Consider the following 22,543-nt stretch of genomic DNA (forward strand, 5'->3'; position numbering starts at 1 on the left):
ATGCAAAAATATTGATAAGTTTTTATGCATAGAGTATTTTTTTTCCTTTTGTCTTCTAATGTCTTTGAGTTTTGTTGATAATGTAATGGTATTTATTACGATTGAGTCTATCTTAATCTTAATGTATTTGAACTACTCTAGGGAAACACTAGAGGTTATTATACGTGTATATAGTTACTCAATTTTTAGCAGGTGAATTGTTTAAATGATTTAAGACTATAACTTCAAAAATTGCTTCTTTTGATTCAAAAAGATTATTTAAAAACTGAAAAATATATATATAAACAAAACTTATTTTAAAAAAGAAATTTGATTGAAGATTCTTCAAACTTATTTAAAAACTAGATGGCGTATAGCACGGGCCCAATACTGTAGAATATGAAATTACTATTTGTGATTAATTTGTTTTGATATGAAATTGTATAGGAGGGACAGAAGTTGAGACATCATTGAAGTGACAGACTATTCACATCCATGAGAATAATAAATATACATATATAAACATATTGTTATTTACATATCAACAAAAAGAGATGCACTTTACTTCGAAAGTGGCATAATATTTACATCCATGAGAGTATCTATACTCACAAAAGGTGATTCTTTGTCCATACTGTAATTGTTCTTCTTCTTTGTAGTGCAACAAAAGTACTGACATCTGCAATGACATCTGCAAAATCAATCGAAAATTACCAAGTTTCAGTACCTATATAACATAATGAATTAAGTTTTAGGGTAATATGAATGCAACTGATTTTTTCTAAAGCACTTTTTCAGTGTGGAATGATGTCTCCCTACAAGATTAACATAAGTAGGCCTTTTGTAACACCATTATTGATCAAACAATCCTTAATGATACAATATCCTAAGGCAAAGCACATTAATTTTTTATTAAAGAACAAAATCCTTTAATAAAAGGATAATGAAACACACAAACACACCCAAAAAAGAGAAGTTGCAAAATTTAGAGTCATCATCTTATAGCCCTATTAATTAATTTCAATTGTAATGCAAATCACATTGTGATTCAATCGGCAGACTATAGACAAATTCCATCTTTTAAGTCTTCTGATTTTCAAAAGTATAAGCAAAGAAAACACCAATCCTGGTGTGTTTGACCAATCATGGTGCCCATCTCTGTCTTGCAACTATAACCAATGTAGTTGTTTCAATACTTAAGTCTTTGGGGGAAGACCCATCAAGGAAAGAGCTTGTAGGTACTCCATATCGTTTCTTGAAGTGGTCACATTTACTTCCTTTTCAAGGTGTTGTGCATATAGGTTAGTACTCTTCAAATGGACTTAATTCCATTGGAAGAAGTGAATTGCAATCAATCATACATTTTCAAATGTTGGGGAGAATGAGGTGTGCCACAAGTTGAATGTGAGGTTTTTTTTATGGCCACTCTTAGCATGTTTAATAGTTTAAGAAAATGACGATACTTAACTGTTGAAAAGACTTCATCCTTGGCCAAGAGCAAGAATTAGGGGAAGTGAAGGTTTGAAGACATTGTTCGCCTTTTTTTCATGTTTTGTCTTTATTAAAAAGCATTTTCAATAATGAGGAAGACATGGTGATTTTTTCTTAAATCATTCTATATTGACATGTTAATAAACCATGAAGAATGAGTTAATTAAGTAATATGGGAGATGGGATAGTATAATAGACAAATATTAAATAGGTAAACTAACCTAATATCACAGCAGCAAAAGATTAGCTTTAACCGTAGGCAGAAAGTAGCAACATAACTATAGTCATTAGTCATATAGAAGAATCTAGTAGCATTTATACCTTGGAATTAGATGAGTGGATCGTTGATAGTTTGTACAATAAATTGTCCTCCGAGAGAAAGATCCCGTGAACAATTGCTTACAGTCAGAACAAGCTAACACACAAAATCGTTGGTTCTCATTTGGCAGAGAAAGTTCAGCTTCGACATAAAATACCTATCCCTATATAATTCAAGAATGCCACATTTTTTTTGTGACTACAAAAAATATTTAAATTTCGATAGAATAATATAATTTATGTTGTTCTTACTTGAGGTTGTGCTTGGATATTGGAAATAGCTATGATTTTATCCTCAAAGGGAACCACCATAACGAAGCCTGCGGAAGATGTACTCTTTATCTTGTATGCATTAAGCATTGGTTCAATTGTTTTGGCCCTACAAGGTAGATAAAATCTAAAAAATTTGTTCTTGTATATATTAATGCATTATATCAATAATATGCTTCTACAGATGCATAATTTACAAAGAAATACACGCATAATACCATGACTTCAACTCAACAGCTTGTGGGTAAGGAGGATTGACATAGATTGTTGTACTAAATTTGTTCGACAGCCCACTGAATTTGTTCGATGATCCTACATGCATTCAAATATTAAGATTTGATTTCATTGTTTGATATTTGAAAAGGAAAAAGGTAAAATCATGTAAGTACTAATATCTGATGATGATCTACCAATTTTTCTAGCAAGAATAACTGGGTATTCATTTAGTTGTTTCAAAAGTTTATTCCCATAAAGATCAATGAAATCTTCCGAGAGAGTGAATTTTGTTGTTTTTTTCCTGTAAACAATGAATAGAAGATGTTCAAATACTATATTGAAGCCACATGAAGAAAATACAATATTTACTATCAGGCTTTCCCATGGGAACTTGTAAAATGATTCACAAACCCAAAACTTGAAGCATATAGAAGAAATATGAATGAGCATGGGATGACAACAATTTATAATATTGATGATTTATATTTATATTTATATTCTGATATAATTGGTCATTAGTTTCAACCAACATACTCTTGTAGCAAGGAAGTCAAGTAAACGTAACAAAAAGTAATAGCTAAATGTGAACTTGGACGGTAAAATAAACCTCAAATGTAAGACATTCTTTATTTACAAGGTAATGTAAATTCAGAAGACACAAAAACTGAAAAAGTAAAATACTTGCCGTATAAATAAATTCTCCCAAATATTTAAGTTGCAAAAACAAAAGAAGTCAAGTGCTAAAGGAAACAAATAACGAAATATTTTACTTTGCAATCACATAAATCAAGCATCCAAGTTACGTCACATATACTTTAAGCTTAGGAGATTAATATGAAATTGTGAACAATAACAAATATCTAGCTTAGACAAAAAACGGATGTCCACATATTTTAATAAAAGGAAGTCATGTTTCCCTAAGAAAAATTTTGGCACTACGAAAATATAAGATGGAAGTTACACCTTTAATATGGTTACGGTAATGTACGAAGTCACAACCTAATGGCTAAGATGTTCTTTTTCACACATTGCATTTTCAAGAATTCTAATAAAGCCACTATCCTGAGTTTTAGCCTGAAGCTTTCGTTTCTATGTGTGCTTGATTTAACAAGAACCATATTACAAGAGTGCGAGTGCTTCACCCTCTCACCACTCAGCAATACTACAATATGGAAATATAATCTCAAACTAAAATGCTGCAAAAACAACATCATAGTTGAATCACATGCAATCTTTTTTTGCCACAAAAAGAGAAAACCAGCAGCTACAACCGAAAAGGAGAGGTGGTTGAAGAGGAAGAAGAGGAGGAAGAGGTGAAGGAAGATAAGGAACAACAAAAGAAACGGAGGAAAGGAATAGGAGGAGGTATATCCCTTATCCATAATAATAAATTCTTGAATTTTTCTTCCATTTTTAGTATATGTTGAAGGGCCGCCATTAATCACAATAGCAAGGACATCTTGCGTTAAACCCAAAAAAGAAACAAGAAGTTAATATATTATGAAAATCATTGTGTCATAATATTAAAAAGATTTTTGAGAATGTATAATAAATGGATTGTATATGCACAAATATAGATAATTAAATCTTTAAATACCAAATTCAGATTCTTTAGGTTGATACTCGAAAATGTCAAAGGCTGTGATAGTTAGCCGCGTTGGCGGGGTAATGGATCCTCAGGAGGAGTGGCCTTTTCAATTGGCTCAACAATGGTGCTTCTATCAATTATCCAAATGAATTTATTAAGTGGATTTGCATATAAATAAGATGACTCCTTCACTTGTGCAACTGACACCAAGTAAGTGTGGAAAGGATCAAATAGATCTTCAAAATGCGTTATATCAGCGTTGAACATGATGGCCTGAACTTGATTTTCCTGTATGAAAATAAGATACAATTAGATTTTAATCATATTCAAATAAATTGGGAAAATTATACCAGCAAAATATATCAAATTTTAATATGAGCAATCTCTAGTATATGAGGAAAAAATGGATTAATTCAATTATTGTTGGCAAATTTGTGAATTTAAAAAAAAATTACTTCTTCATCCTGTAAAGTCATGAGTTGATATTTTTTGGTTTTCTCTTTGTTGTCTTTGGGACGACTTTTATCAATTACTTGGATCTTACAGGTCCATTCTTCTGCATTGGGAGTGATCATGTTTATAGTTAACCTTTCACCCATAGTGGAATTAATCCTGCAATTACAATATATTTATATTAGTATAACAGTATACATTAACAATAAAAATAGACATAGTTTAATATAAATGAAAGAATATAGAAAAAAATCAAGTTATAATTAGATTTACCATAAGAAATTATAGCATATGGTCAGGAAAAGGCTTTTTTAATAATTTCATCATAGACTATATTATATGTAGAGTGATCATCATCACCGTCAGCTGTAGGTGGTCTAATTAATACTTTCACACAATTAGAACTTTTGGCTCTTGATAAAGCAACATACAATTGACCATGAGAAAAGACAGGTTCGTGCAAATAGATACCCACAAAATTTAATGTTTGACCTTGAGCTTTATTTATTGTTATGGCAAAACATAATCGAACTGGAAATTGTGTTCTTTTAAAAGGGAGAGGTAATTTTTCATCTTCTGATGTCATGAGTGGTATTCAGGGAATAAATACATGTCTATTTTTAAAATCGCTGCTAGATATTACTGCACTAATGACATGAGTTTTAAAATCATTACATATTAATCGTGTTCCATTGCATAAACCTTCACTGGGACTCAAATTTCTTAATAACATAATCGGGCAATTTTTCTTCAAAGCTAATTTATAAGGAGGCAAACCAGCAGGATTTAAAGTGTGCAAAAAATCTTCATACTCACTCTGATCTTTTGGATCAATTGTCTCATCAGTAGCAATGTAAACTTTTTCGGTGGTTGGAAATTGAGCAAGAAGCATGTCATTTATTTCATCAACGAAATCATTGTTGGTTGTTAGAATAACACGAGAAGTAATAAAAGAAGTATTTGAATGACATTTGTATAAATCAGGATAAGTAACTCGGAAGAGCATATTCAACGATTCTTTTTCAGAAGTAAAAGGAATAATGAGAGAATGAGGAATTTCAATTTTTCCATAGGCATTTTGTCTTTCTTTTCCATTACCAATTCTCATTAAATATTCACAAAAAGCAGGATCTGTTTTCGCACGCATATTCTCCGATGGTTGTAATTTTTCAAGTTAATTCCAAATTTTAGAGCACAATAAGTTTTCACGAATAAAATCTTCCTTTTTTCCACTACGGACTACGGGAAGAGTTTGTCTAAAATCACTACTAAAGACAACTACCTTTCCACCAAATATTATATTAGTTTCCATTAGATCTCTTAAAAGGAAATCGAATGCTTCTACTGTTTCCTTTTTTGACATTGAAATTTTATCCCATACAATTAGTCTTGCATCTCGTATCAAAGATACTAATGAACTTTGCTTACTAATATTGCAGATGAAATTCTCATTAACATCAATGGGAATTTTAAAGCGGGAATGAGCAGTTCGACCTCCAGGAAGAAGTGAAGCTGCAACTCTGGAACTTGCAGTTGCTAAAGCTATAAATCCTTTGTGCCTTACAGTAGCTAATAAAGCACGATATAAAAAGCTTTTACCAGTTCCATCGGGGCCGTCAATGTCCCTGGTCTATTTGAAAATATTCTATCAAGAATCATATTGTAAGCTCTTCTTTGATCAATGTTTAATTTTTTTTCTAACATTAAATCTTCTTCTCTAACAATGATGTTTCTTTCGAAATCAACATCTTTAGCTTCTTTTGCTGCTGCAGATGGCTTTATTATTTCTGAAATTAGTTCAAATTCATTAATATCACGACCCATTGAATGAAGAATATTGTTAATATGGTTTAACACTTTGTAATGGATTTCTCTTGTATCTATATTCGAATTTATTTTGATATCTTCAGACATTGGGTTTTCAATTTTTTCCCATAGTTCTCTTGGATTAGTTGGATTAAAATATATTAATAACATAACAAATAATTGTCTTAAACTGGACGACATTTGATAACTTACCGCTTCAGACATACATTCTACCAAATTATTATCACAAAGTAATAATCCTCATTTTTCTGCAGCTTCTCTAAATGTTTTGCATTGTACTCCATTTACAGTTCGCAAATCTTTATATGATTTTGGTCCTCTCACATTCATTAGAAGCAATCTAAGATAGTATCTTTCCTCTTCAGTTGGATGACATGTTACCACACGACCAATAGCACTTCCTCGTTGACGACGTGTCCATGTTTTATCTGTTGTTGACCATACAAAGTATTCTGAAAATTCTCGATATAATAAATTTAAGTCCATAACATCTTTGTTTTCTCGATTCATTAAAAAAAACTCAGTTAACATTGTTTTTTTAACCATAAGATTGTTCACAATTTTACTAATATTGTCTGTATTCTTGAAGGAAACAAGTTATTGTCCATCAAGATGAAGCTGGAGAAGATATACATTTGGAAACATTTCACTAATAGGGAAAACAAATATACGCCATGCAGCCTCAGGTGGTGACACCCACCTAGCAGATTGATATTCCTTTATTTCATCTATCTCTATGTTTGTATCATTAGCATGTATATGAAATGCAATTTTATCATGTCCTTTGCAAATATACTTATAAATGTACTTAACAACTTTAATATTAGAGCAAATCTCTATATTCATATGACAATTGAACTTACAAAGTAAATATGGATTATAAGGAACAACCCATGAATTATCAAGAAGGTGTCCTCTTATTTGTACTTTCTTTCCTGTGTTTCGTCTTCGATAAATTGGATATGAATTTTTTCCTTTAGTTGTTTGTTCTGCAAACTCCTTTGGATACTTAAATTTATAATGACCCTTTATTTTCATGCAAGAATTTGTTGGATTTAATTCTCCACATGGACCGTGCATCATATGATCTATAACAAGTGAATATAGTGTAGGATTTTCTTTTTTATCTGGTAATTCAACACATACAAATCGATCATATGCTTCAGGAGTTAGTAATTTATATTTCTCATCAATTATTATAAGAAAATGAGCATGTGAAAGTCCCCGTTTTTGTTATTCCACTATATACATAAATGCTGCGACTTTACCAAATATTTGTGTTTTGAGAATATCCTTTTTCAACTCTTCTAGTTTTGCTCGAAATACTCGACTAATTAAATCGGGTCTATTTTATGTTTCATCTATTGTCAGAATGTTTTCTTTTATTTCAGGCCAAGAAGGATTACACGTCATAGTAAAAAATATATCTGATTTTTCAAACCGTTGCACTAATGCAATAGCATCCATATACCTTCGACGCATATCTCTTGGGCCTCCTGTAAAGCTAAGTGGGAGTATTTTTTTGTTTTCCAACCTGTGAAGCTTCTCTTTCCCCACATCGTAGAATATCTAAGAGCCCACCTAATACATCAACTCTGAATAAATCCTGATTAAAAGTTGCAAAGTCTAATCTTTGGCTTTCAATTTTTATCCATTCATCCACAATATATTGTTGGAATAATCTTCCAGCATGTAAAAGTATATTTTGATCATCTCTTATTTGAAGTTTGTAACAATAATATTCACGACAAGAAACATTGTCTCTTTTTCGTTTTCCTTTTTGCATAACCTCAGCTTCCATATCGAGTAATCCATCAATTGAACACATATTCATTATACTCGGTAATTGTTCATGTTCACAGTATATTCACATTGTTGATTTACCAGTAGAATGCTTAATTTTCTTAATACCACAATGCCATCCATTTTGACCGTAAGGAAACAATAATGGATATTGTAATGGATCATAATAACCACAATAATAATTAACCAACTGACTTCTATCATTTTTCGTATATATACGTATATGCGGTGCAGGAATAGAGTTATTGATATCTTGTTCGACCCATATACCTGCAACTTCTGATACAGTTGGTAAATTGTATACTCGTTGATCTAAACCAGCATCACTCTTAAGCGCAATGTAGAAATTAAATAATTGTGGAATATTTATTAAGGATTTCAGAAACATTGAGTATGGATTAATTTTTAGTATATTCATCAAACTTTTTACAATATCTTCATTCAGTTTATTTGAACATGCCATTCGATTTCTCACTTCATTTTCACTATCAAAGAAGTATAACTGAAGGTTTTTTTCTTTTTGATAAGCTGGTATCAAGTCATTTATGAAATGATACATTTTCCCTTGAACACGGAATGTATAGACACCATTATTTCTTTTTGCTAGCTCTTTATCATAAGTTACACCAAGGGATGTAAACGCAAATATGTTATTGTATGTTATAATGTAAGTTCTAAACTGTTTTGATTCCTCACTATTTCCCAAATAAAGGTTTCTTAACTATGTTGGCATTTCATGTGAAATTAGTTGAATAGAACCGTTACCACAACAGAATGCAGGCGGTTCATATTCAAATTTTTTTGCTCCACAAAATTGGCATTTCGGTACTTCTTTTAATTTAACATAAGTATTCTCTGCTTGCATACTATTCGAACAACCAGGTTCTGTGAAAACATTCCCTTCATATGAAAACTCTAGTATTGAGTAGATTATTAACCCAAAAAAGGTAATCACTACTGTTCTTAGTAGATGTAGTTTAAAGAAAGCTTGATTTTTAGTCATACCTGTTCTTTTCCTTGAAAAAGGCAATGGGTCTTTTATTATAAGAGAACTTTGGTTGGTAGAAACATTGGCAGCATTAGAGGTTGATGCGTTAGCTGCATCAATACTAATTGAAGATTCAGTAGGCCGTTGTCTTTTTAATTCAGCTCTGTTTGCATGTCGTCGTGCCAAAAAGGCCTCTTTTTTATCAGGTGGCATCAGTCTATATAATTCGCATCTCCTAGCCCTTTTGTCAGCATGTGATTTTCCAAAGGTCCGGTCATTTTCATGGTTTCTATTTGCCATTAAGGCAATTTATCTATTGCCAAGATATTTTTCTTATTACTAAGGCTTAAAAAGGAAAACACTAAAATTTTAGCTACTTATAATGATATGCTTATGAGTAATGTAAGTTTAATCATATTGACATATATCATAAACAAAATCAACTCAGGTAATGATATAAATTTCATAACTGATTCTGAATAGTATAGTATTCCTTTTAGTTGAAAAGAGTTAAAGTATGATGAGATGACCTGAAATGAATAAAATGAGTAAATTCTTTACTCATCAAAAACAATAATAAAAATAAATAAATGACAAACGACTAAGATAGACAGAGGGAATGCTATTTCCAAAATCAAAAACTTTTGATGCTCTGGTACACCTCCTCCTTAATACGAAGAAGGTAAAGAAAAATATTTTTTTTAAAAATAAATCTAGTAGAAGGGCAGTACTTACCACACAGTGAGTGTTACTAAAGCGCGTGAACACGCAACTATCACAACAAAGAGTGAGTCCTATAAGCAAAATAAAACAAATAAAGAAAAGTATCAATAATAGGCAACCACAACCAGAAAAAGATAGATAATATTCAAATTACAAGAGTAAAAGACATTATTATATTGTTTATATCTTAATATCGTCATTGTTTGAATCAATTCCTATATAATAGAGATGAAATTTGAATCTGCATACATAACTTAGGTAGATGAGTATCAATCGAACAACTTAAAATGCTAGTAGAAGAATCAATAGAAGAACTTCAAAGGGGACAAGTTTAACGATTACCAAGTCACTTATCAAGGCATGGAGAATGAAATCTATAGTAATATTTAGGCATAACTTTAACAATTTCTTGTCTTCATAGGATCCCAAACATATTGAGCATTCACTTTCCATGTAATTCAATATTAGTTCATATAATGCTACAAACATTAAATTTAGAGAGAAGGCAGAGCATTTGTTTTGGGTTTGGTCAAAGAAAAGTTAAAATGAGAAGTTTACATTAAATTATTTTTAAATTTAGGAAGGGATTATTTCTTTTTTAACATACCAAAAAGAATATAGGATCACGTTAATTGGAAGAAAGAAAATATCTTTTCTTTTTCAATGAACGATAACCATCTATATATGATTGAGTATGAAATTTTTTTAAAAAAATTACCGTATCAAAAGTACCATGGAAAATGGAAAATTTAAAGGTAAAACTTTATCAAAAAAATACATCGTTTTTAGATACGGTCTAAATAAACAATATCACATTAAATTAAATAAAATGGATGGAGTAATACCTAGAAACTCCTTTTTTTTCCCTCTTGTTAAGTCATTCCTATATACTATTTTTTCTTGTTTCTTTAACTCATGTTTCTATTCTCTACACAAATTTAATGTACAGTATTTAGTATTGTTTATTTAGAGCTATACATTTAACCCTTCTCTTTATATGCACCAACACTTGACGAATGGCTTACTACTCAATTGCTTTTATTAACCATAGTAATAGTAACTATCATCTCCTCTTTAGGTTAAAAAAGGTTCTACCCTAAAATTCCAACAGAAAAGCAATAAAACAGAGAGCCTAAATCATGATACCCTTTAACAAGTAGTAAGTACCGATTTTTGCACTAAGTAGATAGAAAATCGGATTTGAAATTGGAACTACCAAAGTAGATGAAAAAAATTGATAAATTAGTTCTTGGGGAAAAAAAGTAGGAGACATTCAGATCTGAAATTAGAACATTCAAAGTAGAAGGGAAAAACTGATAAAGTAATTCTTGATAGAAGTTTGAATGAACAATAATGGAACCTGCAAAAAACTTCAGCATGAAATCCGAAATTTTGAGAAGAGATGGAAAGGAGATGAGAAAAAAATTTACCAAGCTAGTTGAGCAGATGAATCAAAGTAAATGAGATGAAAGTGACTTACAGATGAGTAAATGAGATGAAAGTGCCTGAGCAAAGTAGATAAAAGTGACTGGAAAAGTGTAGGGTGTTGGGGTTTTTGATGGATGCAAGATTTTGACGGAAAAGTGACGGAAAAGTCTAGAATAGTGTAGATAAAATAATATTAAAATAATAATATGAGAGGGTATAATGACAAATATACCCTTGGTCGACCAACTTCTCATTTCTGTATAATAAAAAAGTCCATATCTCCAAAAAAACATATTTCTTGTATTTAATTAAGGTTAAGTTTAATTTTTTGCTCCAATAAATAAATAGTTGACTGAAGATTTACATGCAAGGCACGTACATAGAAACTAGTACTATATTTGTCACGATCCTAAATCTGGACCCTCATGATGGCGCCTATCGTGAAACAAGGCCAGCCGACACAACTCCTAATTTATTTTTAAACAATTATAATAACACAATTTAAGTCATTACATGCTAATAATCCCAAAATAAAAGTGAAATAGTACAATTTGCGGAAAACCAACACAGTCCGACATCGGGGTATCACCAGTCATGAGGATCTAACATAAGTCTAAGAGTTTGGAGAAGGAACTACATCGTCTATTACAGAATCCAGTACAAGGAAAAAATAAAGATAAGAGGGAGAAACACTGGGCTGCGAACGCCGAGCAGCTACCTAGTAAACTCCAAAATAGCCCGCTGAAAGCAGTCAACCCTCACTAGCAGGACCCGAGGCTCATGTATCTGCACAGAGGGTGCAGGGAGTAATGTGAGTATGCCAACTCAGTGAGTAATAAAATTAAATAAAGGTTGAGCGATAAGAAAACACGTAAAATACAGTAAAATGCTACAAAGAGACAGTGAAAAACCTTTGCAAAGCAATAAAATAGTGAAATCTCATAAAACATCTTAGTTAAGTATAAGCTTCTTTAAAACATCTTTTAACAGTTAAACAAGTGAATAAAAAGCAGCGAGAAAGGGTAAACACATAAAATCAACCCCTCAGGCACAATATCAATAGAATTAGCCCATCGAGCAATAACATGGAACCACATCAGCCCCTCGGGCTATATCACATATCACACTGGGTACCCGCTCTCACTAGGGGTGTACAGACTCCGGGAGGGGCCCCTTACGGCCCAAGCGCAATATCAAGCCATCTTATGGCATAATCAATAGGCTCTCGACCTCATATCAAGCCACCTTATGGCATACAACTCAGGCCCTCGGCCTCATAATCATGAATCAACTCAATACCGCTGCGGCGCGCAACCCGATCCCATAATAACCTCACAACACAAGCCCTCGGCCCTACTCAGTTAGAAATCTTTAAACGCCACTCGGGCATAGTAAAATATGATGCTCAGCTCAAAATATCATTTAAGATGTCAAAACAGAATAAACATGGCCGAGTTATAAAAAAATAGTAGAATATAGCATGACTGAGTACAAGTATAAAGTCAAAATAGTGAGGAATAGTAGTAAAAATCCTCTAAGGGTCCAAAACAGTTGGTACGAGGCCCAGATATGGCATTTAGCCCAAAACATGATGATAGAAAATAGTTTTCAATCAAATACGTAGTAAAACAGTCATTCGGGATGGACTAAGTCGCAATCCCCAACAGTGCACGACCCCATGTTCGTCATCTAGCATGCGCGTCACCTCAAAGTAGCACAACGATGTGGAATCTGAGGTTTCATACCCTCAGGGCAACATTTACGATCATTACTCACCTCTATCTGGTCCAAACTCTAGCCCGTGATACCTTTGACTCTCGAATCGGCCTCCAGATGCTCCAAATCTAACCAAAATCAGTGCAGAACCATCAATATATGCTAAGGGAACAAAGCCCACTTGAAAGAAATCAAATTACAACACAAATCCCAAAATTGGCTAAACCCGACCCCCGGGCCCAGGTCTCGGAATTCGATAAATTTTACATCAATAGACTCCTTATCTCCTCATGAGTTCATACATATCAAAAGTACCAAAATCCGACTACAAATGACTCCTCAAACCCTTACTTAAAGGCCTCAAATCTCAAGCCTTAATTCCCAATTTTAACCCTTAAATTCTAATTAATTTCAAGCCAAATCAGTGAAATAACACCATAGAAACGAGTTTAAGGTCCAAAAATCTTACCTCTATAAAATCCCCTTGAAATCCCTCTTCAAATAGCTCCCTCAAACTCAAACCCGTATGAAAATGGTGAAGAATAACTCAAAAATAGCGAAGGAAACCTTTTATACTTTCTGGCCCAGGCTTTTTGCACCTGCGGTCCCATTACCGCTTCTGCATCCCGCTTCTATGGTCCAAGACACCGCATCTGCGGTCCTCACTTAAAACCTAGGCACCGCATCTGCGATGCAAATCCCGCACCTGCGATAGCGCAAGTGCGCTTCCTTAACCGCTTCTGCGGTTCCAGCTGATGGTCGCTTCTGCGGCTTGCTTCCACATCTGCGGGGGTCGCACCTGCGGCCTCCCAACTGCAGATGCGGTTATGACAGCAGTCCTAAAACTTCAGCTGCCAAAAACCCAACTCAAATCTTCCGTCAACCATTTGAAACCACCCCAAGGCCCTCGGGACCTCAACCAAAAGCACGGACAAGTCATATACCACTATTCAAACTTATACCAATCTTCAAAACACCTGAAACAACATCAAATCAACCAAAACACATCGGATTCAAGCCTAAGGTTCCAAAAATCTTCCGAATTACTCTTTTGATCAAAAAGTCTATCTAACCACGTCCGAATGACCTGAAATTTTGCACACACATCCCAAATGACACAACGGACCTACTGCAACTTCCGGAATTCCATTCCGACTCCTATATCAAAATCTTACCTATCAATCGGAAAATGCCAAAATACCAATTTCGCCAATTCAAGCCTAAACCTACTACGGACCTCCAAAATACATTCCGATCACACTCCTAAGTCCCAAATCACCTCCCAAAGCTATCCGAACCATCGGAACTCCCATCCGAGCCCTTTATCACATAAGTCAACATCCGATTGACTTTTCCAACTTAAGCTTACTCAAAAGAGACTAAGTACCTCAAACTTTACCAAACCTCTCCGAACCCGAGCCAACCAACCTGATAACACATAATACCATTGAACAAGGCAATAAGAAGCATAAATGGGGAAAACAGAGCGGTAACTCCTAAAACAACCGACCAGGTCGTTACATCCTCCCCCTTTTAAGCAAACGGTCGTCCTCGAACGAGTCAAGAAACATACCTGTAGCCTCAAATAGGTGAGGATATCTGCTCCGCATCTCCCGCTCGGTCTCCCAGGTAACCTCATCCACTGGCCAACCTCTCTACTGCACCTTCACTGAAGCTATATCCTTTGATCTCAATTTTCGAACCTGACGCTCCAAAATAGTTGCTGGATCCATATCATAAGTCAAATCACCATCTAACTGAGCCGTGCTGAAATCCAAGACATAAGACGAATCTCCAATATACTTCCGGAGCATAGAAACATGAAATATTGGATGCACACTCGATAAGTTGGGTGGCAAAGCAAACTCATAAGCCACCTCCCCAATCCTCCGAAGCACCTCAAACGGCTCAATAAACCGAGGACTCAATTTACCCTTCTTCCCAAATCTCATAACACCCTTCATGGGTGACACCTTCAATAGAACCTTCTTACCAACCATGTAGGACACATCCTGAACCTTTCTATTAGCATAACTCTTTTGCCTCGACTGCGCGGTACGAAGCCTCTCCTGAATCACCTTCACCTTGTCTAAAACATCCTACACCAAGTCTGTACCCAATAGCCTGGCCTCTTCCGGCTTAAACCAACCAATTGGAGAACTACACCACCTCCCACACAAAGCCTCATATGGAGCCATCTGAATACTCGAATGGTAGCTGTTGTTATAAGCAAACTCTATGAGCGACAGAAACCGATCCCATAACCCTCCGAAATCAATGACACAAGCATGCAACATGTCCTCCAATATCTGAATAGTGCACTCGGACTGCCCGTCCGTATGAGGGTGAAAGGTTATGCTCAACTCAACCTGATTACCCAACTCTCGCTGCACAGACCTCCAAAACTGCAAAGTAAACTGAGTACCTCTATCTGAAATGATGGAAACCGGAACACCATGCAAACTAACAATCTCCCGGATATAGATCTCTACCAACCGCTCTGAAGAATAGGTAGTACACACAGGAATGAAGTGTGCGGACTTGGTCAGCCGATCCACAATCACCCAAATAGCATCGAAGTTCTTCAAAGTCCGTGGGAGTTCAACTACAAAATCTATAGTGATCCTCTCCCACTTCCACTCTGGAATGTCCATCTGCTGAAGCAAGCCACCCGGTCTCTGATGCTCATATTTTACCTGCTAACAATTGAGACACCGAGCTACAAATCTCACAATGTCCTTCTTCATTCTCCTATACCACGAGTTATAGGCCTCTTCCAAAATCAACTCCCGAAGCCCATCCATATTGGGCACACATATCCGGCCCTGCATCCTCAATACCCCATCATTACCAATAGTCATATCTTTGGCATTATCGTGCTGAACCCTTTCCTTAAGTACAAACAAATGAGGATCATCATACTGGCGCTCTCTGATGCGATCAAATAAGGAAGACCGAGAAATAACACAAGCCAATACCCGATTGGGCTCCGAAATGTCTAATCTCACAAACCGATTGGTCAAGGCCTGAACATCAACTACAAAAGGTCTCTCCCCAACTGGAATATATGCCAAACTCCCCATATTCACCGCCTTCCGGCTCAAAGCATCGGCCACCACATTGGCCTTCCCCGGATAGTACAAAATAGTAATATCATAATCCTTTAGCAACTCCAACCATATCCGCTGCCTCAAATTGAGATCCTTCTGTTTGAACAAGTGCTAGAGGCTACAATGATCAATAAACACCTTACAAGACACACCATACAAATAATGCCTCCAAATCTTCAGCGCATAAACAATGGCAGCTAACTCTAAATCATGAACATCGTAGTTCTTCTCATGGGGCTTCAATTGACGAGAAGCATAAGCAATAACTCTACCCTCCTGCATCAATACACACCCAATACCTACTCTCGAAGCATCACAATACACGGTATATAAACCTGAAGCTGATGGAAAAACTAACACTAGAGCTGTGGTCAAGGCAGTTTTGAGCTTTGATCACGCCCAACTATGCCTTATAAAAAGGACAAGATGTCGTTGCAAATATAATCCGAGTATTTAGCCCAGAGTCGAATCCCACACGGAATTAACCTACCAATTACTATTGTTAGACTCACTGAATTCTTTGTAATCAACTTTCCAGATATTTTGAATAACAATTGGTGATATTTTTTTACTAACTATAACTGAATAAAAGTTAAGTAAACTAAAAGTTAACTATGATTGAGTTGTAAACAGATAAGAGAAGGATCTAAGGTTGTGATTTCTCATGTTGATGGAATCCCTTCCTGTTATGTTTCACATAGAATTGCCTAATCGTCTCTATCGATCATGAACACTCTTACTACCGTAAATATCTCCCGAGTATTTACGACAATTTACTAGACGCACTCTCCTGAGTTACGCTAGCTGACTTTTATTACAACTCACTTTAGATCACACCCAAGGTTTCGTTATCCCAAATCTTACCTTTAAACCCTCGGTTATTGATTCCTCATATACTTTGGGAGTGGTGTTGTTCAACAATTATCTAAATATGCACTCTCTCCAGAGTAATACATACTAAATAGACACAGCTAATTGAGGATCCTATCAATTAACTACAACAAGAACGTAGTTGAACAAATAGAGATTAAACTGAGCAAACTATATTAACATAACACGAAGTTCATCCTTCACCAGCTTCTGTGAGCACGTGATTTTTGCCTTACGAAAACTACTCCAAAATAAATCAAAAAAATAAAATAAATTTCTTTTACTGTGTAATTTTTGAATTTGCGTGGTGTTAAATACTTGTGTTATGTCCGTAAGTATTTACTTTGTCATAATAAAATGAAAAAATAAAATAAAATACATATTGCATGCATATAGGATTTAATTATGCATTTAAGATAATTTAAACAAAATCACAAAAAATATGCAATAGTTCTATTTTAAATATTCCACTGTGTGATTGATGTTTTGTCTATGTGTTAAATAATTGTTATAGAATAATTAATATATTTTGTGAAGTTAAAATTGTTTTATAATTAAAATTAGAAATCTAATTAGAAAAAAATGAAAAAAAATAAATAAAAAATAATACATATACACCAAATCGGACCTGGATTAAAATCCAGGCCCAAATCGAATTAATTCCCCCCCTCACAGCCCAATCCAAACCAACCTGTCCGGTCCAACTCAGGAGTAAATCCAAACGACGACGTTTGGTCACACTCCATCAAGGACCGTTGGATTAAATCAATCCAACGGCTGATATCCCCTACCCTTACCCGTAACCCGTAACCCGACCCTTTGACCCAATCCAGGCCGACCCTGAACTTAGACCAAACGACGACGTTTGGTTAAGTGGATTGATCTCAACCGTGCATCTTAATTGATCCAACGGATGAGATCAATCCACCCCACCCCTATATAAAGACCAAACCCCTACCCCGGCCCCTAACCAAACACCCCCCTCTCACTGTTCATCATCGTTCCCAAACTCACCACTAACCCTAGCCGCCCTAGGATCCCACCGCCTGAAACCCGGCGGCATCAACGCCGCCGGTCACCAAAATAACACCCTAGAATCCCCTGAACATCCTCTACACAGATCTAACATTGGTTTCCTTCGAATCAGGCCCCAACTCTTCGAATCTTAAATCGAAGGTTGGCCTGAAAACCTTATCTTCTCCGATGACCTCCAAAATAACACCACAGTTTCTCCTAAATTCCCTCACCAAGGATCTGTTAGTTGCATGGTTCGAATCATACTGGAACTACTCGAATCTTCATTTGAAGATTCGAGTACAACCTGACCTTATCCCAACCTACTTCAAACTCACACCAGTTACCCCCTGACCTCCCTCGTGCCTAGAACATCTTTGGTTTCCCTCGAATCTAACCAGAAATGAGTAAATCCCAAATCGAACTTTCAAGAACCCTAAAAATACCAGACTTTTGGATTCTGTCCAGATTGAATAAAGATTGAGGTTTAATCGACCTTAGTCGAAGTATTTTCAGTGGAAAATACTTCGACTAAGGTCTGTTTGATTTCAAACAAAGTCCAAATCCAAGTCGAGTTGAGTTCAATTGAATTTAAAGGTTCAGAGGTAATTTCTGTTTCTTATGTGCATTCTATGTGTATTCTATGTTCGTTTCATTAGTTTGTTTAATTTTTCATAATTTTCTAGTCAAATTTTGTTATACTGTCCCCTACCCGTCAACTTGATTCTAAATTTGAATTGTTTCTGTTGATTGTGATTATGTACAATGTGTGTAATCGACTCGATTAAGTTCGTCGATTAGTTGTATTATGAATCTTGCTTTTGGAAATGTTGACTGAGATAGCCTGTTTTGAATAGATTATTTTGTTATAACCAGTTAATTAGTTATTGTTAAGCAGTTAGTTCTTGTTTAATAAACCAGTAAATTCAAATGAATGCTGTATATGTGTTGATTTCTGAGCATTGAGTTTCAGGGCATTGTTAGTATATTGACAATGCTCCTGTATTTGTTTATTTTTTGGTTCAGTTTTGAATCTCAGTCGAAATGATCCTGCATATTCTGTGTAATGTTAGTGGGTATTATTCAGGTTCAGTATTCAATTGAGAATCATCTATCTTAATTCAACTCTTGTGCATAAATGTGATGTACTGTCTTTAATACTAGGACTGGTTATAACTGTTAAAGCAGACTTTAAAATCTGTTTTGCAACATATTCTGATTTTAGTTTAAGGGCTGTAATTACAGAAGGATTTCAGGTTTATTTTAGAATGAAACAGTAGGGTAATGTGATAGTGTGCTTTCAATAATATGATAGTGGCTATAATTTAAGTAATAATGGGGAACAAGGGATAATGGGGCTGCTGAAAAACAGGATAAATAGCACTTAGTTTTAAATTATTCAAAAGTAGTTTTAATGGAAAAACTTTCTGATATTTAAAGGAGAAAAGGGTCCATCCAACACTAAACTGTATAGGACCAGCCCTGTATAAATACAGGGAGCTGGACAGACTGAAAGGATCAGTTTTTCAGAGAGGGAGTCCTTCAGAAGAAAAATAGGAAGAAGAAAAAAATAGGAAGAAGAAAAATAGGAAGAGAAAAATCTGATTTGAAAGGAAGAAGAAATCAGATTTTAACAAGGAGACTTTGGGCAGATTTTTTAGATTGAAGAAATCTGATTTAGGAGAAAAAAGAGAAAATCTGAAAAAACAGAAGATTTTAAGAAAGAAAAAGATAGGAAATCAGATTAGAAGAGGGAATTGAGAGAGAAAAATTTGATTTAAGATCAGTTTTCAGAAAAGAGGAGTTTTTTTTTCTAGAGAAGAGTTTGAAAGAGAAATAAAAATCAGATTTTAAGAGAGTTCAGGAAAGAGAAAAACAGAAAGAAAGAAAGAGATAGAAATAGAATCAGAAATAGAAATTTGAAAAGAAAAACAAACAAAAAGGAACACTCACACAGTGAAGCTGAAACAGATACCAGAAAAGAAAAGAAAAATCTGAAACCTTGTTGTTCTTTTTGGAATCTGTCCGGGTCTGGGTATTGATACTATTTGGTTTTAAAAAATCTGAAATTCTTTAAGAAGCGTTACTCTTGTGAATCTGGATTTCTCGGGTCTTATTATTACTCAAATCTGTGGGAATACTGATATTCTGCCAGTATTTTGTTACTGCTGCTGGTGCTGAAATTTACTCCTTCTACCTTCATTTTCAGGTATATGCCTTTTAAATTTTATGTTGGAAAGAGATTCAACATGACTAATCAATGAAGTTTGAATTGCAATTCTGTTTTCCATTTGTCCAAGTTCATCAGTTTAAATTTCATTTTTGTTTCATGATAGTTAATTAGTAGGGAATTCAATTTGATAATTATGAGTTAATTGTCTTACTTTGAAATTCGTATAAAGCTTTGTAATAATGTTAGCCCTTCATCTCATTAGTTTAGTCATGTTTGAACTGTCAAGGTAGGAAACATGACATAAAGATTGGCCATTAACTAGGCCTTGTGACGTTGTTAGTTGAATAAGGAATAGCGTGAAAATGTCAAAACCATATTGCTAGTTTATTCTGATAATCTGATTTAGTTGTGGAAGGAATGATATAAGTTGTACGTTCTTATGTGGCATTATAACAGGTATCTATAGAACCATTAAGTGGATGGCAAGTTGAGTTGTTATGGCTCATTATGATGTTAAAGTGCTATGAATGTTTTAGACATACAAACTATGTTACATGTAAGGCAATATTATTAATTGATTTATAATTCCCTTTCTTATCAATTTGATGCCTATTTACCATCTTAAATAAATAGTTAAGCCTATTGGATTAAAAACAAGTATGTGAGAATGAGATGATATGTATAAGAACAAATTGCAACAATTTATGTCAATGGTAATTAGAAATAGAATTTGCACTAAGTAAATAATGAAAATTCTTGGAAAATATTTCCTCCCCTTATGAATCATTCATTTTCAGTTTCATATGCAATTTATTCTTTGGCATATATATATGTCATATTTGTTTAAAAAAAATAGTATTAATCATATTTTTATTCTGTTCTCTGAATTTGAATAGTTGGAATGAATATAATTTATACTCGGAAATTATAATCGACGGGCAACCTTTAATAGATTGTGAATTCTTTTCAAAGAATTTATAGGCCTCTAAAATGGGAGTTTCTCATGATTTTCACATATAAAATGTGTAGATATAATAAACAATTTGTGGAAAATCCCTAATACCATTACAAGTATTTTGCGCAATTAGGGATGCGTTCGCGTACCCTGATTATATTTTTAAAAGCAAATTCGGATTATGCATACGCGCAATTTTGAGCGAATATTCAAGAAAAGGATTTTTCCAAAAGCGTTAAATCAATTTCATAAAAACCCGAGATGTACGGTTCACTATTTAAGAAAAACAAATTTTCTTGATTCAACACAATTTCGAAAAAATGATTGTTTAATAAATATATTATCAAAAGTTATCTTGTACACGTACGCGTGACACAATTCCGCAATTTTAAATTTATAACACGAATATACGTACGCGTAATTCGATTCAAAGAAGGGTCCTTAATCACAATAAGTAAAAGCGGTAGAAAAATCACGTAACAAAATGTATTTAATAAAATCAAGATAATTAAGCCAATAATAAAAACAGTTAAGCGACCGTGCTAGAACCACGGAATTCGGAAATGCCTAACACCTTCTTCCGGATTAACAGAATTCCTTACTCAGGATTTCTGGTTCGCAGAATAATAAACAGAGTCATATTCTCCTCGATTCAGGGATTAAAATTGGTGACTTGGGACGCCTTAAAATTCCCAGGTGGCGACTCTGAAATAATTAAATAAATCCCGTTTCGACTGTCCTTCAATTGGAGAAAACTCCCTCACGCGCCCACGCGGGCGCGGTAAAAAGGAGGTGCGACAGCTTCCATCAAAACCCTAGACTAAATAATTAGCTACTTATAATCGTATTCATACTAACAACAAAATTCATCATAATTGATAAATACAAAAAGAAGAAAGGTAGAACTCGATGTCGAATTATCCTCCTTGCCTCTTGCCTCTTCTTGCCTTCAACTAAGCTGTAAAAACCTTGATAAAGTCCCTTTGGCGAGCTGGACCTCTTATAGGTTAAGTAGAATTACCCCCGAACTTCCAAGTTTACCCCTGAAATTATATGTTCCGAACTGGACTAGCGCGGCCGCGCTCGTGCCCGCGCTAATGGCCGCGCATATAGCATATTATTCTACCTCAATTTCCTAAGCTAGCGCGGTCGCGCTAAGCTGGTACAACACTTTATCTCTTCTTTCACACGTACTCAGCTTCAAGGGGCTTCCTTTGCTTTAATTTAGCTTTAAATACTATCCTAAGTCCTCATAAGCGCAACTCGCTACTGCAAAACATGAAATTCACAATTAGATCTAATTTAGCGTCATTTAACCATCCTAAAACAGTGAAGCATAGTCAAGTTGGGGCATAAACAGTCGCCAAACTACACGAATCTATCCTATTATCAACACCCCACACTTAAATCATTGCTAGCCCTCAAGCAATCCACCACACTCTATAAAGGTTCCTTCACTAAGATTTTCCCCTAACGTATCACACCAATAACAAATCATCAATGTTACGTCTAGTAGTGTACAATCTTGGCCTCAAGAGTTGACTCTCACATGCCGTGCAATATTCATACTTACTCAAATTACTCTATACAGAGGTCAAAATTTACCTTTCCTTCGCGAATC

The 22,543-nt window shown here is 34.6% G+C and overlaps 2 protein-coding genes across 2 annotated transcripts; both read right to left on the minus strand.

Moving 5' to 3' along the window:
• Positions 1 to 3,739: 3,739 nt before the first annotated feature.
• On the minus strand, positions 3,740 to 11,238 carry LOC107790261 (uncharacterized). The gene is made up of 4 exons (XM_016612166.2): positions 11,137 to 11,238; positions 9,669 to 9,727; positions 4,318 to 4,474; positions 3,740 to 4,150 (listed from the first exon to the last, which is right to left on the minus strand). Exons 3-4 carry the CDS (start codon positions 4,459 to 4,461, stop codon positions 3,923 to 3,925), a joined length of 372 nt encoding a protein of 123 aa, XP_016467652.1. The 5' UTR covers positions 4,462 to 4,474; positions 9,669 to 9,727; positions 11,137 to 11,238; the 3' UTR covers positions 3,740 to 3,922.
• LOC142174576 (uncharacterized) lies at positions 4,469 to 5,462 on the minus strand. Its single transcript, XM_075240396.1, has 2 exons — positions 4,959 to 5,462; positions 4,469 to 4,474 (listed from the first exon to the last, which is right to left on the minus strand). The coding sequence occupies exons 1-2, from the start codon at positions 5,460 to 5,462 to the stop codon at positions 4,469 to 4,471; spliced, it is 510 nt and encodes a 169-aa protein (XP_075096497.1).
• Positions 11,239 to 22,543: the final 11,305 nt, after the last annotated feature.

This window comes from Nicotiana tabacum, chromosome 20 (assembly GCF_000715075.1).
Source record: "Nicotiana tabacum cultivar K326 chromosome 20, ASM71507v2, whole genome shotgun sequence".
Classification (NCBI taxonomy): domain Eukaryota; kingdom Viridiplantae; phylum Streptophyta; class Magnoliopsida; order Solanales; family Solanaceae; genus Nicotiana; species Nicotiana tabacum.

Excerpts from the sequence above, each read along its gene's own strand:
- LOC107790261 (XM_016612166.2), bottom strand. The coding sequence starts at position 4,461 with ATGGGTGAAAGGTTAACTATAAACATGATCACTCCCAATGCAGAAGAA. Across the intron at positions 4,151-4,317 it reads TGACTTTACAGGATGAAGAA|GAAAATCAAGTTCAGGCCAT; the intron begins GTAATTTTTTTT and ends ATTTTCATACAG.
- LOC142174576 (XM_075240396.1), bottom strand. The coding sequence starts at position 5,462 with ATGCGTGCGAAAACAGATCCTGCTTTTTGTGAATATTTAATGAGAATT.